The sequence below is a fragment of the Lingula anatina genome, chromosome 1 (genome assembly GCF_051362555.1).
Source record: "Lingula anatina isolate TDL-2025a chromosome 1, LinAna3.0, whole genome shotgun sequence".
Lineage (NCBI taxonomy): Eukaryota > Metazoa > Brachiopoda > Lingulata > Lingulida > Lingulidae > Lingula > Lingula anatina.
This window is the reverse complement of record NC_141767.1, coordinates 28,205,341-28,222,260: the sequence shown is the minus strand read 5'-3', so window position 1 is coordinate 28,222,260 and position 16,920 is coordinate 28,205,341. Positions and strand designations below refer to the sequence as shown.

The following is a 16,920-nucleotide window of genomic DNA, read 5'->3' as shown; positions in this document are numbered from 1 at the left end:
CAGCTGAACTTCCTGTCATCAAATGGGTGTTCCAAGGCACTTCAGGTCTTGGCATCCACACGATGTCCAGCTCAGCAACTCGTTTATGTTTTCTTATTTTAAAAGAAAGATATGGAGAGGTTGTGGCCTCCGTTGCTTGCTGCCTTGCCAAGAAAAATTACTGTCCATTGAGAATGCTCTCACAAGACTCTGGCCTTAAATTAGACCAGGTGAGACAGTGAATGCGTTTGCATGCGTGTTTATTTTGGCCGTCTGTAATCCTAATTAGCAGCACCTAGTGCTTTTGTTTATGTTTTTAAAATTTGTTGACTCTAGCGTCCGGGTCTGAAAGATAAAGGCGAAATAAAGTTGAAAACATTTCAGTATTCGTACTTCGGGTGGGGGATCAACGATGCGGATACGTAAAGAGACGACCCCTCAGTCACTTTGGTCGGTTAAGAAGATAGCCACGTTCCTGACAAGTTGACAACCCCTACCCCGTCTACACCCTTAATTTTCACATGTGTGTGTGTGTGTGTTTATATATAGAAAATTATTTGAGTAATGTGAATACTGACAGTTGTACCCAGTGAGGGGTCATCTCTTTATGTCCCCGCACTGTCACCCCCTCGCCCGAAGTGGACGCCAATACTAAAATATTTTCATCTTAATTCTGCCTTCATTTTTCAGACCCAAGTGCTAGAGTTGACAAATGTTTAAAACGTAAACAGAATTAGAATAACAGATGAAAACTCATATATATTGCCTAATTTACATACTTTGGTCATACATTTTTTACATACTTACATACATAATTTACATACGTATAATGAGATATAATGATACTTAAAAACTAAAGATCCACTGCAGTTGAAACTACATTAAATAATATCACTATAAAGCATAACATTTTTCTTTGGTTTAGTTTATTTCAAAAACTATTTCCAGGTCAAGAAAGCACTTTGTACACTTATTCAGCACAATCTAGTAACCTTCCAACAGAATAAGAAGGGGTTTATAGAGTATGTCATCCATGCTGAAAAGGTCTTGCAGCAGACAAGGTTTCCAAGGTATATTTATTGTGCAAAGACACTATATGGAGACCCAGCAGAATTAATAATTGAAGAATTGTTGCAACATGGCCAGATGACATTGGAAAAGGTTGTTCAGAGAACAATTGACAGATTGACAGAAGCTATGGAAGGTTTGTACCAATGTTGTGTAAATGAAAGTTAACATTGTGCCACATTGTTAACATAAGACATGCAACCTGATGTGGTATAACAAAATGTTTTTTTCTAAACTGTAGGTCAGGGTTTGGTGTATATTTATTTCAGGTAAACAAAATGTTTCCTCAACATTGGTTAAAGAGAAGTTTGTGAACCTTGTTCAGACACATTTTGTACAGAGGTGTACCTCACCTGATGGCAATGCAGAAAATAAAGAAGTTGCTTCTATGCCAGTCCTGTCAGTTTCACCAGAAGAGCTGTATGTTGTGCCAAAGATGGAGCTAGATGGTAAGCACAGGTACTAGGAGTATTACTCGGACAATTTATGCATTCCATCATTTTTCTTCAAAGCAAGTTTGTCATTTGACATAACAGTGGTGACAGAAATAGAAATATTAAGTTTTAATTGAGGTTAAGGGGATTTTTTTAAAAAAATATTGAAGTAACATAACAATTGAATGAAATCTTTTCCAACTTTGCTCAATAGGTTTTGAATCTAGAAAAAGAAAGAGATCTGGGGAAGGTTCTGAGGCAGCATCAAAAAGAATAAAAACAGATGAGTCAGAGGTAAACCAATATGAAATGTTAAAATACTTAAATGCTCTTTGAACATAGGTGTGTTTTCATGTCTTTTTGAGTACATTATCAAAGTGACTTGATCATTTGTTATTTGACTTTGTTTTGATTATTTATATTTATTTATATATTTTATTTATTTGTTTATTCACTTTCAGTCATCTGAGTCTAGTATCTTTTGGAGAGTCAATGTCAGCCGTTTCCATCAATATCTTCGAGATCAGGCCATAGTCCAGGCAGTGGCTAGCAAAATAGATAAAGTAAGAAAAAAACAATAAAGAATGCTAAAACTTTTGAAAAAATTTTAACTTACTGCATTTATTATAAATTTTATAATCACTATTTTAAATTAACGATTTAGATTTGAACACTCTCTGTGAAAGTGTCTGATAACAAGATAGCTCCCCTCTTGAATAAATGCATATATTGTTGTGATAATGTAAATGTTCAATTTAAGTTTTAAAATCATTGCTCTTAGTCTGGGTTGTTATGTTTCAGAATGCAGCAGAGGTGGTCAGGGCAATGCTAAGACTCAGTGAAGTAAAAACTGATGAAGGTGCATTGGTTGCCAGTGCTGTGACTGTGACTGAGGTTTGTGATACTTTTTGGATTATCTTTTACATTAAGTTAATTAATATGAACATTGTGAATATATGTTTAAGGATTAATGAAATAGGCTTTTAGTTTTTCCATATTGATTTTTTTTACTTTGTTACAGGTATTTCAGAATCTCCCCAGAGAATTTGGAATTTCAAAGCAGACTATTGAACAGTATATGAAGCTTCTCTCAGAGGACTCTGTAAGAAATCTTGTTTAAAAAAGAAATTAGAAATAAGCATCCCACTTACTTGTAATTTTTTTATTTATGAAAGAGAAATATTTTTCCTTCTCAATTTATTTAATGAAAAATATATTCTGACAAAAAATATGAATATGTGTAATTTAAGTTGTTAAAATAACTTAAAAGAACTTAATTTTGAATGTTAAAAATTATCGTCAAACATTTCAGTCAGTACTTATATTAAGATGTTTGCTCCTCAACATACAAATACTTTCAGAGTGAATTTGTAAGCAAGGTTTCTGACAGTGGAGGTGGCATGTATGTTATAAGTATCCTTTATAGTGGCATCAGACTTGAGTGATATATATTTAAACTGAATAATAAACTTAAAAATGAGACAATGGCTGTAAATCTGCATTGCACAACCATTGCAATCAACATGTTTAAAATATTGAAGTACTTTCTTCTTATAGCTTGAAATGTGAAATTCCATTGTTTAGCCTTAACCATATATCACAGATTTTAAAAAACTAATAACAGTACTGTGCAGAGCACATATAGAATCAGCTGTGCAAGAAAGGTAAAATACTTCAATAATGCACTTATTTCTGAGTTTTTTTTTAATATAGACTGCATTTTCATCCACTCAAATTTTTATGTACAAACACAGTATGTCTGTACATATTGCCACCACTTGAGTCAGTAGTTCTTTCCACCCAGCATAGAGTAATACAGAAAAACATTTCAGTTTCAAATAACAGCATTTTTTTTTTTTTTGCAACTTTATAATTTTTTATTTTCAGCATCCTATCCCTTTCAATGCTATTAATGAAAAAAGTGAATTATTTTCATCAAACTGATGTGATTCATACCACTTAAGTAAAGGTCAACCTGGAATATCATTTTATCTCACAGTAGAGAAAAAATAGCATGAATAAATCATTCTCTTTATCTTTTTTTATTATTTTTATGTATGTGTGTGTGTGTGTGCAGATATTTTCCATGTTATATCATCATTATTATCTTTAATATCAACACCTCAACTAAACAAAGTGGATTTTGTAATGTGACAAAGGAAAAAATATAAGAAAATAATTTGTATTTTTTTTTCAATTTCAGATTTGGGTCAAAATGTTACAGGATATTCCGCTTATTGCTTATGAAGAAGAATTTGGAACAGAAACAGGTAAGTATTCATTCAAGTCCTCCTTAACTATCCAGGTATTATAATAAAATGTGTGCATAATATGTACCTTTTAGGAAAGTTATTTTTAAAAGCACACAAGAAAAATTAAAACTGCTATATTCTGCTCTAAAATGGAATTTTATAATATCCCTTTCTTACTGAATTTGAATTTTTTTTGCTAGATTGAGGAGTATGCAATGATTCCATCCAAGGAAGCTAAGGAACTATTATACAGAATGTTTGAAGAAAAGTTTGTCTCCTTAACTGTAAGTTACCAGCAGTTGCTTAAAAATTTCTAATTGCTTTCCTCAACTGTTATCATTCTTTTCTGTCAAATAGATACAAGTTTTAGTGTAATATGTCACAGACAGATAACAGTGCTTTTTTTTTTCACTGTGACTCTGTGAAAGATACTCTTGAGATAATTGGTACTATTTTATTTTGCAAAGTTTACATATTTTTTGTGTTAAATTTCATCCATAAATTACCATATTTCTAGGAGGTGCCAAAGACCCCTGATCATGCTCCTTCAAGAACATTCTATTTGTTTTCTGTCAATATTAATCAAGTTTCCAGAATGCTCCTTGAAAGATGTTACCAGGTATTTAAAAATATTCCACCAGTTTGCAGCATTACAACTAGATGGGTTTGATCAAACCTTTATATCTTTTATTATGACATTTAGACACGCCTTTGATAAAAATCCAATTAATTATGCAATTTTAAGTCATGAATAAGCTCACATTGAAAGAACATGACAAAGTTTGAGATAATCACAACTTGAGCTCATTTGTTTTGACTTTAGGATGATTTGATTTCATTCTAGGCATATGGAAATCTCATCATTCGCAGAGAACATGAAACAAAAGAAAACCGGTAAGTAAACAGTTAAAGGTATTTTTGATTTACATGTCAGTTCAGGTGCATTCAATTGGTTAAGGAAAATTGAAAAGAACTTGTTTTGGATACTATTTATACATAATAGATTGTTCTAAACAATTTTTAATATATATATATATATATATATATATATATATATATATATAAGACTGGTTTATATATATATATTTTTTAATGAACACTGCTTTAGAAAAATGCACCAGTTACCTTGGGATAAATTATGAATTGTCATATTGTGATGTAATAATTGTTTTGTTCTTAGGCGGTTACTAGACAAACAACAGAGGGTAGATGCTATAACTGCATCAATGGAACAGAGCGGAGCAGATCCTTCACAAAAAGAGGAGATAGAACAGATGATTACACCACCAGAAAAGGCTCAACTTACAAAAATAAAACACATGACCAACAAGTATATAATTTGCATATTTTGTACCTGTTTTGTATCTTTTCAATTAAGGGGTCAGATACAAAAGAATAATATAAGATGGAATATAAATGACAAGGAAATTGGTGACTTGAAAATGTATTTAAAATGGAAAATTGAAAATTAATCTACAATATGAGCAAAGAAATCAATTAGTTTGTACTTTATATATTTGTTTTAGATTAAAAATTGAAGACATATTTTGGTTTCAGGATAGAACACAGCGAACTTCAGCTAGATGACACCATTTTTATACTGCAAACCTATCTCCAATATGCACACATGAAGTAAGGCAAAGGCATAACACAGATCAAGGGGCACTGAAGTGATGCCAGTGAGAGATGCCACAGTGGCAAAGAAATTGCAGCATTCCTATTCTGAACAAAATTTTATTAAAAAAGTAACTGATAACTGTAAACTTGATATGATTTCCACACACTGTTTTGGTTTACAGTATGATTTCACCATATTGAAAAATATCGCTGACTACTGAGTCCTGACTGACTCTTCAAAATATAATGTGATGGTGTTTATAACCAGCATTTCTTCTGCTATTGATTAAAAAAAAACAAAAATGGCATTATCCTGACATGTCCTGTGTCAGTAATGGTAAATGATTCAGAACTTGCTGCACTAGCTTTTATTTTTTAAAATAAAAGATTAAGCAATACATGTTTCCCTGGTTGTTCCTTGTAATAATCAGCAGTTTCAAAACTGAGTTAAAGTGTGTCATCATTGATTAAGTTTTATTATATGGCATTAAGAATACAAAACTATTTAAAAATTATACATTTCTTTCTGGTTATCAAAATGGCTAGTATATGAACATAATGTTCTTGTTTTATAAGATAACACCTGAATCAGTCAAATGAGGATTTCCAGATTGAGAGTCAAGATGTATGCCAGAAGTTTGTGTCAAGACTGGTTTGAAGCAAAGCAGCATTCCTTGTTTTCTTTCCAAACTGAGGAGTCGTCTTCATAATATTCCTACAAATATTTCACAAAGAAAATCACAAATCCTTATTAACTTCACCTCCTTTTAAAATGTTAAAATGATAAGCTAAATTTAACTTTTTCTTAAAAGATGTACTTGATCCCATGACAGAAAACGCCACGAAAAGAATAAACTGTACTAAGTTCATAATCACATGAACAGACAACTGTTTATATCATAATGCAATTACTTTCAGGAATAAATCCCAGTGGTACAATTTATTTTACCTTTTTCCAAATGGGAACTGTTGCTTTGAGTGTATCTATTCCAAACTGTGTTGCCTCTATAGCATCTTTCCTATGTGGTGAAGACACTGCTATTATCACACTGGCATCTTTTATTGGAACATAACTGAAAGAGAAACACTTTTACATGCTGCACTCACTCCATGATAGAATTTCTTTCAGCCAAATGACTGAAATATGTAAGCCAAATAAAAAAATTTAACAATTAATTTAGAAAAGACCAATAAAATGGTTTAAATTTTTGTTGATGAAATTAGCAGATATCAAGCTTAGTGTTGTAGGGTTGTAAATTTCTTGTTTTAATTTAAATTTTGTGAAATGCATACACATCTACATCCTTGCTTATCTGAGTGCATGTACAATTTATCATAAAATATCAACATTTACGTTTTAAGGTTTAAAAACCTTCACGTGGAGTTATGTTTCAAAACAGTGTGAGGGAAGCCCAAACAGTGCCACAGCTCTGTCAAGCCTACCCTAGTCTATGATGCATTCCTATGTTCTCAACTTCTGGCCATTTCTCTCTGATCTGTTTGCAGATCTTCTTCATTTCAGACTCTGCCATTGGAATGTAAGCTTCATATTCCAGCCTGTTTACTTTTTTGCCATTAAAGTTATCTCGTGTTGTCCCTGAAAGTGAATTTCACATTTTACAGTTTAGTGCAAAGTTTTTTGTATCAAAAATAATCATGCTATGGGGCATTGCAGTCGTGTTACAATGATAATTATTTTTAATTTGATTTACGTGTATTTTGTACAACAATTATTCAATTATTTTAAGGGCAAACTTTAAATTCATCTAAAAAAGAACTGCACTAATGCCACGCATAAGTTTCATAATGGGCCGCGGTACTACAGTACAAATTATAGTCTGTGACAGAGTCTGTGCCAGTAAATACACGTTGCCCTGCAAGTAGTACACAGACGCAAATGAAAACTTTATGTTTTACAGAAAATTACACCTCACTTCATTCAACGCAACAGTTGAATATTTGGAATGTGAGATAAGATTCGGGTGCATGACAATAGTCCGAGGGTTCATTAGTCCAATGTTCACTATATAGAATCTCGGCACCAACAAACCCTTATTATTAAAAACATTGATGAAAATGTTACGATTTTTCGGACCAATGAACCATCGAACCAATGACCTTCGGACTATCGAGATCCACTAGAAGGTTGGTTCGGCCACTGCAAACTTCAAATACAAGTAATTAAGACAATCGAATGTACCTATGAAAACAGATACTGCTCCAGATGAAGGGGAAGTCACAATCTCAGTTATTTCTTCAACAGAGAGGCGGTCATCCGTCACTTTTAAGTGATCAGACATGCTGATTAGTACCTTCTTCACCTAGCCAATTTTAACTATACTTTCTATATCTGATACTCTTTTACTTCATAAATGAATGCTTCCTACCACCGTCACGCCGGTTTGTTTTGATCTTGGCAAGCGGCATGTCGATTAAAATTTGACATAGATGGCGTAGTGACAAGAGGCGCTTTTATCGTTTTCTATTTATTTTGTCAGATTTCACTCGTTTTATGATTTAAAAGTGCATTTTAAACTTTTTAACTGGAATTTAGGAAGGTCATCGACGATATTTAACTCCAGATGTTAAGAGGACCAACCGCGTCATATAAACAAAAACTTTTATACGGCAATCCACTTATGCGCTCTTTTGAAAAAGAATAGAAAAAACGTCATTTCTTGGCCAAGACAGGTCCCGTAATGTAACACATTTTATGCAGTAGCTTAGGCCAAATAAAAGGAAAATATGACGTGGACTGTTGTCATAAATGCATTCAGATTCTGTTTTATTAGAACAATGTTCACTAATGTTCACTTTTCATACCTTTAGTTAGGAAATTTGATTTTAAAAAATGGGTGCACGCGTTTTGGAATATAGGGCCTAGTAAATAAGATTCAAAGGCCTGTCCGGTGATCTAACACCATTCATACTTCTACTCCATTTGCTTTGTTCCTACAAAGCACCTATTAATGGGACATGTGTTTGCCCTTTCCGATGATAAATGATTAATTCAATAAGAAACGGGGAATGATCAATATGTTACCTGTAGCCTCGTTTAGAATGAAAAGGCGCAAACAGACTCGTACAGTTGATGAGCGATGTACATGTACGTCATCAGCTTTATTTTCAATAAGCATTTTTGCATCCCGATAAAAAAGGCTCTGTGTAAAAACATCACACTGCATTGAACACATTAATCGTGTCGTTCGCAAGTCATTTATACTTCCATGTCACAGGCATTCGTGTCATATATCTCATTGATCCCTTGTTTTATGTCTGATAAAAATATGCCATAAAGTTCAATATTCTCTTAACAATTTCAGCTTTTGCCATCGATTTTGTTGCAACTGAGCTGCCCCTATACAATTCATTTTTCAACATATTTGGTCTTTCGAAATAGGATTATTGATTCGATCCCGACTGTGAACGGGGCGTCGAAGTTTGCAGCCCGTATCGCACCACTCTTCGATTTTTTGGAGCCATGTAACGGGCAAAACAGAAGAAAAACAACGACCCCGCCGACACACTAGACACCTAAGAGAAGAGGAACACGTCAAAATGGCGTAATTCGGGAAAATTGGAAGTTCTATATAATTCACAGTTCAAACTGGTAAGTTTGTCCATTTGATTTCGTAATTGGATGTTAGGAACATTTACTTTTGGGTGTTTTTAGGCACATTTCAGCTATTGATTATTTTTGATTCGCGTTTTACTCCTACAGTGTATGATCCTATCCAGTATGACATGTCAAGATCTTAATAACTTTAAATTTATCATATCTTTTTCAATGTATCACATTATCAGACTATATTATATTGTACTTTAACATTTTTGCTTGTTCTAATTTTATGTCGTAGGCTACACCATATAACTTCAAAACTGTAAACTAACTGATCGCACATCAGAAGGTATTATTAGGCCTACTTCGTTGTCTTTTTTTGCCAATGTACTACTTCACCAGACTATATATTGTACTTTTAAACTTTTACTTGTGCTAATTTATGTAGTATACCATATAACTTACCAACTGTAAACTAACTGATCGCACATCAAAATGTGTTGTTACTTCGTTCTCCTTTGTTCTGTTTTGTCTTTAACAAATCAAAACCGTCTGGATATTAGAATGAACTGAGAGCATTTGTAACTTAAACTTAACTTCAGGTAATCTCCCTTACAGTCGGGGCTACCTACGTAGAAAAGACAACCAGCTTTAATTTGATCATCTCGTGAATCTGTCATGATCTTTTCTTCAGTTGACTTGTGTTTTTTCAACTCCCGTGTGCCTACGTGTCAAGCAAATTTTAGATGGTTTTTATGAACAAAACTTGAAAAAGAGAGAAAGTTTAACTTGTAAGAAAAGTAGAGAATAAAAATAAGAAAGGGAGGGGGATGTTTTATTTACGTTTTTGCGCATAAATTGGCATTAGTATCGCACGGCTTTCGCGAAAACAGAATAACCTGTAGCACTGGGGCACAGGCCGCGTCTAATGTGGATACACAGAAAATATGACAAAAAGAAGTCAAAAAGAAATGTTAGCAGAAACAATACTTTTGTCTTTGTCAAAATATCCCTCAGGAAGCGTAGATGTATGAGTTAAAACCCTAACGAGCACGGTGACATTCAAATTAGCTTGTATAACGGTATATTTTAGGCAAGATTACGTATTACTTAACAATCCCGTGAAGGGAGAAAATTCAGTAGCGCAGGAATAAAAATCGATCTCCAATCAAATCTCCATGTAGACTGGTTAGACTGTTAACGATTGAAATCAAAATCAATGCATCCGGGGTGCAAAGATCAATAATTAACAAAACAAATTAGAAAAGTTCATGCGACAATTGATCGTGATTGAGGTAAGCTTTGCGAAAAAACATAAAAAAGTGACTCGGAATTTGTTTGTGACATTTCATATTTGGAAGGAGAGTGCATTTTCTTGTGGCTTTCTATGGTCTTTTTTCCTTAGATAAGTTAACTTTCACTTTGCCATCGTCCAGAGCAATCACACCACTCTGCACTGGCGATCAATATATCGATGACAACTCGTGCTGTTGAAAGCGCGGCCTCGTAATTTGTTGGCCACCGTGACTGGCGGAACTGAAATGAATTAATGAATCATCGAGAGATTTGCCTATGTCTCTGGACAACTATCTAGATCTTTTTTTACAATTCGACTCCAATTGTCTAATTTTGAATACGTTCGATTTAACGGATAAAAAAGACATATTTTATTGGCAAAACTAAATTTAAGAAGTTTTGGATATCAATAATCACTTCTGTCCATTGAGATTATACAGTCTACAGTTGCGTGCTGTCAATCTTTTTTATTATTTCTTAAATGAACGTACTCGATGACATCAAATATTCGCATTTGCTTTCGCAGGAAATTACGTAGGGCTTAATATTTTTATTGCCTGATAACCTGAAAGGGATATTTTTTACGTGCAAAGATGAGATCAATTAGATCCAGGATCTGCCAAGGACACGTAGATAGCATTAGGAGTAGATAAATGGTGTTGTTCACATCTACCGGAATGTTCATACTGGAGTTTGTTTGAACTTATGTTTTGTATACCTGAAGTATCTATACAGCCATGAACCCGTGATTGCGTATGAAAAAAAAAAAAACAATGGTGATGCAAAGTGACAACTGTAACGGTCAGCCAGACCCGCATCAAACGATAGACTGTCAATGACCTACCGATGGCGGGTTCCAAGGAAAGTGCGCCGTTTTCTCCAGTACAGTAGGCCTATTTCTCACTTTCAGATACAACGTGATGGCAATGACTTAGAAAAGGAGAAGGAAGTAAGAGCGAGGCCAGTGTGCCTGTAGCTGTTCAAAGAAAAAAAAACTTCTGCAAAGGTAGGTCTTAATTGACTGGCGAACGGTATCCTGTTTCCTTCCCCTGAATTTTAATACACTGTATTATTGAATACAGTTTTCTCTAAGTTGCTGGGCACTAACGGTAACTCTTTTCTACGCAGAATGTGCTTTTTTTCTCAGTATTCAGCATATCGTTGACTTCATTGACACTGTTTTGTTTCAACATTCTCCACAATATAAGATGTTTTGTAAAATGAATTGACTTGAATTGAACTTAATATCCTCGCAAAACTTTTTTATCGACCCCATCTGTGAAAAATTCTAAAGAAGACTTAATACCAAGGGGGGAGGGTATATATGATAAAGGTTCAAGTTCATTTAATCACTTCAGAATGTGCTACTTCTTTTAATTACTTTTTAACCTCATGAGAGAGTGCTTATCCTGATATGCTGGGCATTGAAAGAACGTTTGGACAGAGACAAACTCAGTTCAATCACGTTAAGTTGACGTCATGAGACAAAAGAAAAAAAGAGGACAATAGAAAAAATACTAATGAATTATATATATCTAAAGCCCTACCGGGGCTTGCTGCATTCCGCACGCTACAAAAAAAAAAACAAGTCGAGAGATAATGAAATCAATGACCTGATGAGATGGATGCAGCTTTACAGGGGGGAGGGGGAGTAAAGGCCTGAAAACCAGTGGCTATTTTTCAGTCTGAACTCACACTGAACTCGCAGATTAAAAATAATCAGCAGACTCATTAACAATGTACACAAGGGATTGGTGCCGTATTCCCCGTTTGAATTATTTGGTCGTCTTGGCAATACCGAAAAATAATTGTCCGAGGGGGCACTGTGCTAGGCCAGCTATAACCTTCTTTTAATCATCACCCTCGCACAGTGCAGTTGACGAACGTCTTTTCTTCTCCAAATATTTGATGCAACTTGTATTCATCTAAAGTCAGAAAGATCATCTTCCTATAGCTCAGCCATGTTTTGGAGGAAGGCCTAACAAACTCCCTTTTTAGTATAACTGGTTTTCGAATCGTGCACTTATATCAACAAATGATATTAATCCCGATGTTTAGAGTCACAAATGGAATTGTTTGCATACTGGAAGATAAGAGTAACACTCAGGATTTCATTTTTCGTCCTTCGCTTTGTGCTTTTCTTCATTCTCCTTGCTTCTTACATTTATTATGCAGTATGAATACCCTTATGCAAAATAAATTTTATTTGATGGAGATATTGGGACCCAATAACATTATTATTGTAAGTTCTAATCAAGGCTACTTTGTATCCATTAAATTGGTCATTGAATATTCAACCAGTCGACAGTAAGGGGGGGATTGGGACTACGTAGTTTAAAAAATTTAAACGCATCGTTTGTAAAGGAACACCAAATGTTGAATATGATATCATAGATTTGATGTATTTTGGATTATCGACTCAGAAAAAAAGAAAGCGTCAACGATAAAAAAATAGTTTAGCTCTATAGATATCGTGTAGTTTCAGTTATGTTTAATTTAAATGTACGATGTTGCTGTATTATGTTGCTGCCTATGGCATTTCTTATGTTCGGAGAATGATGAGTGTAATGAAGATACTGTAAAGAGTTTGAACAACAGCGAGGTTTCTTATGAGTGCTATTTCATTAGTTTCATGCGTCAGCTCATTTTGTATTATCTTCCATAGGCCGCATTCAGAACTTTGGACTAACTAATCCGAGGGTCAAATATGGCCGACCCACTTGAATACACGGTGAATCTATTTAGTGTCTATTGGCGGATTAGACGGCAAGCTTTATAGTGGGTCGCCATATTTGACCCGTGGACTAGTTAGTCCACTGTTCAGAATGCGGCCATAGAGATAATGAAATTAAACAAATCTTTTAAATCTTTCATTTTTTTATTTTTTTATTTTCAGACTACAAACGACGTAAATCTATCTTTTGTTGTATTTCATAAGGAATAACAAAAACAACGAAAAACCAAAGACTGGATTTATACAAAAGATAATTCAGAGGATGTCATCATCTCGACCAGGATCAAGAGCAAGTGAGTCTGAAAGTTTCTACGACCAAGACTTGGACTGCTCTCGGACACGGTCCGCCTTGGGCAGGCAGACGCGACCCACCTCCGCTTGGGAGAGGGTTGAGGAAAAGACTTTTACCATTCAAGAAGCTCCTCAACAAAATGGAACGTGCAACGGTGTGGCCAAAGGGCATGAATATATGCCTTCAAAAAGTAAGTTTCACTTAATCGTTTAACTCTTATAATTGTGTCAGTTAAAGTTAGCTAATTTCGATCGGTAACTTCCGACATTTTCTCTGCCTCTTAATGACAGGTCTTGACGCAGTCTCCTGTCGAACAGTTGATGCTATTGTGGCCCAAGTTAAACACATTTATCTCCTAAATGAAAGTGTCACATTGGTGGGTTAATGAATGGCATCGTATATTTCGTTAAATGTTGGTTAAACGACATGTATTTTGTGGAAAGGATTCAGGCGTATTTGATGTCATGACACACTAAAATATTCCCAATATAACTTTGTTCTATAGATGCCCGAATTTGAAAGTTAATCAATTTCCGTATCAACTGTCTTTATCAAGACGCCCTCAAGCGTGTTGCGTTTTCAACCATGTCCCACTCTCTGGAAATTACATAGCCCAGCGATAGAGGGCACCACTGATCTGTTATTCTATAGGTTGTAATTAAATGATTTCCCAATAATATTTTGTATTTGTGCATGAAGAGTCATGCAGTAAATAACAGGAGCTGCTGCCATAGTGAAGCCAGTTCTTCTCGATATTGTCATAAAACGGGCGTTTTCGTACAAAAACCGCGACTTATCGATTTTGGAACTTCTACAAAAGAACTCAATATTTAGATTCCGGGGTTTGAATCGCCCTACATTTACTAACTTCCTTCTTGGAGAAAATATATTTACTGAGAGTTTTTACTTATATTTGGAACGAAAATGATCGATATCCAGCCCATCGCAATAGACATTTCATTTATTTTATGTATCTTTGGAGGGTACTTGTTGCACGCTATCTTCTATTTAGACATGGGGGCGAATTCTTGGAAATATATTAGCCTACCCTTACAGTCGTAAGCTTACGGTCAAATACTTCAAAAATGAGCATTGATAAGAATTACAGAAGTCCGTCATAATACCATAGTTGTGGTTAAAATGTATTAATCTCAACCCTAAGGCACTATTCTTTTTCACAGTACTCGAGGTTTTGTTTCATTGTATGTGGGCTAGAAACCAGACCAAAACCTTTAAGGCGCCTTTTGCACTTTTGACACAAAGTTTTGGTTTATGCAGACTCTGTAAAAAACTATTTCATTTCCTGATTAACTAGCCCCCTTTAATTGTGTGCAAGAACTATAAATGTAGTCCCTTATCACCCTTGTCTACAAATAAATGCCCCAGTCAGCCAGTGTTATGTTCCTCCCTTACAAAAATGCCCGGATACACCCGATTAGCTCTCTAGCAGTCCTTGACAATACTGGTGATGCAAGGAACTTTTCAGTCGCTCTATCTTGAGAACTTAACGCCTATTGGCCCACAGTGTTTTGGTCCGTCCCCTGGAGCGCAACGTCACCAATAAACAATTGCCCAGTCTCCATGTTGCTCTGTTGATTGCCACAATGGCGATGCCTTTATTCTGTTTTCTTTACTTTCTAATGTCAATAACTGCACGGCCATTATATTCGACCATTTTGGGGCCCATTTTCGCTCGCTACAAGTTGGTCTGCCCTTCTGTTTGATACCAAAAATGGCAAAAACATGTAGAATAACAGGCTAACTGGAAAAGGCAGGATTTAATTAAGAACTTATTGGATTGTTCAGCTAACTTGTCGCGAGAAGTTCTTGAAGATAGGCCGAGGACAAAACGATGGAATCGATAGGAAATTGGTGCTGAGATATCATGTTAAGGCACACAATATGGCGTCAACTTTAAGTCAAAGTGTCCTGTGCTTGAGGAAGACGATAATAATTTACTGGGACATATCGGCGTGTGGTTAAGGGTGTTTAAGCATCCCTTAACAAAATTTTATTATCATAAATATGGCAGGAAGGATTACAATCGCACATTATCGACCTTTTACAGGTAAAAGTAGAGACGATGAAGAGGAAGAAGAAAACCTGGATGAGTTATTGGAGGGAATGGAGGAGGATGAAAAGCCCAAAGAGGGTAGTACAGCAAACTTAAACGACGAAACAAAAGGGCTCAGTAGTCCACAGCCAAATGGATCTATAAACCCCGTTTCGGGGTTCACAGAATCTCAAGTTTTTCTCGGATCAAAAGAAGAATCAGACGATGATGACGAAGACAAAATTGTATTCAAACCCTTTACGAAGGAAACATTAAGGCGCCTCGAAGAAAGAGAGGCAGAGGAAAAGAAACTCGCCGAAGAAAAAGCTGGAAAACAACAAGAAGCCATTCTTGTAGATGGGGAACTGAAGTTTAATGACGATGAGGATGGTGAAGTAATCGAAAAAGATCCTTCACTGGTGGAAGGGAATCCTCTTCCTGTAGACCTCGCATTAGAGTTTCCAAAGAGCCTTCATGGGAAACCTATTGAGGAAATAGACCAGTATATAAAAGAAAAGGTTTGTAGATGTATCTATCTCTAGATGTGTGATATTCTTATCCGTGATCATTAACTTTCTTTTGTATGTACCTACATAAATCACATCAATACTTACCTACTGATTGTAAATAATATACAAGAAAGCAGTTAAAATACTAGATTAGTTTCCAGCTTTTGGCCGTAAATGTCATTATCCGATTTTGGGTATTTATAATTAGGTCCCCGGGACTTGTGAAATGTGTCCATAAATTCTCGAATTGATGTAAAAGCTGTTAAAGTAAATTGTTTGCGGTTTCCCTCCTCCTTTGTAATGCACATATCACTCGTTATATGTTTATCAACGAGCATTTTTATTTTAAAATCAACTCTTAATTTGTATGCCTATTATTTATTATTGGATTTGAAAAGAATGTAAACCAGAACGTCTGGAGAGAGAGAGAGAGAGAGAGAGAGAGAGATGCCTCGTGAAATTTTATAATAATCTCAAAAATCTTTAAGGCGCTTAGATTGAACATATCACGAACCAAGAGAACTCTTATCTTAACGTCTTGTTTAACCAAATTCTCAACGATTTTACATACACTCCCAAAACTGTTATTACAATGTTTGGTTTGGTGGGATTCTCTCTTTGAGTCGCACTAACACGACCATCTGTCTCTTGACAGATCGGAACGTGTTTTTCTTTCCCTTGGTGACTTAATTCAATTTTACTCATGGCAAAATTGAAAGCAGTAGCATTGCTATCCTTGGTTAAGTGTTATATGCTTCAGAAACCGGCGATAAAGACCGTCCTGATTGGGCCCTGTTGGCCTCACTGGATCAATAGAGTTCCAATCATATTGTAACGTTAAGTTGATTTTTACAAATTGAAATTCGGTAAGAGCACAAGTACATGTACCTAAGTCTTGTGGGTGGGTCTGCCCGAGGTGGACGTTTGGATAGTTCCCAGTGCGTCAACCGTGTATTGAGATCTGGATTGATGTCGTTTGGATATATGAATATTACAGCAGTTTATCGATGGCGTTTCTCTTAGGAGCTATCATATTCAGGTGTTAAGTTTCCTGCTTAACGACAATCGACCGCAACCAGTTTTGTCGATGATAGCCTACTTCTAACTGATGGTGTGCCTGCTGTAGA

The 16,920-nt window shown here is 35.2% G+C and overlaps 3 protein-coding genes across 6 annotated transcripts in view; 2 read left to right on the top strand and 1 right to left on the bottom strand.

Moving 5' to 3' along the window:
* The first annotated feature begins 12 nt into the window (after positions 1-12).
* LOC106175868 (DNA-directed RNA polymerase III subunit RPC3) lies at positions 13-5,748 on the top strand. Its single transcript, XM_013558024.2, has 15 exons — positions 13-209; positions 928-1,183; positions 1,317-1,496; positions 1,696-1,775; positions 1,943-2,044; positions 2,283-2,375; positions 2,503-2,583; positions 2,843-2,894; positions 3,085-3,145; positions 3,685-3,751; positions 3,934-4,017; positions 4,251-4,352; positions 4,578-4,627; positions 4,914-5,063; positions 5,291-5,748. Exons 1-15 carry the CDS (start codon positions 63-65, stop codon positions 5,367-5,369), a joined length of 1,584 nt encoding a protein of 527 aa, XP_013413478.2. The 5' UTR covers positions 13-62; the 3' UTR covers positions 5,370-5,748.
* Positions 5,749-5,797: 49 nt separating this feature from the next.
* Positions 5,798-7,789, bottom strand: LOC106175869 (molybdopterin synthase catalytic subunit). The gene is made up of 4 exons (XM_087001780.1): positions 7,551-7,789; positions 6,794-6,947; positions 6,300-6,423; positions 5,798-6,065 (listed from the first exon to the last, which is right to left on the bottom strand). Exons 1-4 carry the CDS (start codon positions 7,648-7,650, stop codon positions 5,994-5,996), a joined length of 450 nt encoding a protein of 149 aa, XP_086857906.1. The 5' UTR covers positions 7,651-7,789; the 3' UTR covers positions 5,798-5,993.
* A 1,028-nt stretch (positions 7,790-8,817) lies between these two features.
* LOC106175929 (sodium channel protein 1 brain) overlaps positions 8,818-16,920 on the top strand; it is a 31,747-nt gene continuing 23,644 nt past the window's right edge. For 3 of the 4 annotated variants that reach the window (XM_087007076.1, XM_087007080.1, XM_013558102.2), the window contains exons 1-4: positions 8,818-8,960; positions 11,116-11,211; positions 13,102-13,421; positions 15,300-15,802. In XM_087007076.1, the coding sequence (XP_086863202.1) occupies positions 13,202-13,421; positions 15,300-15,802 (723 nt within the window). In that variant the 5' untranslated portion in view covers positions 8,818-8,960; positions 11,116-11,211; positions 13,102-13,201. The remainder of the gene's footprint in view (positions 8,961-11,115; positions 11,212-13,101; positions 13,422-15,299; positions 15,803-16,920) is intronic. The other variant, XM_087007066.1, reaches the window with a different exon arrangement.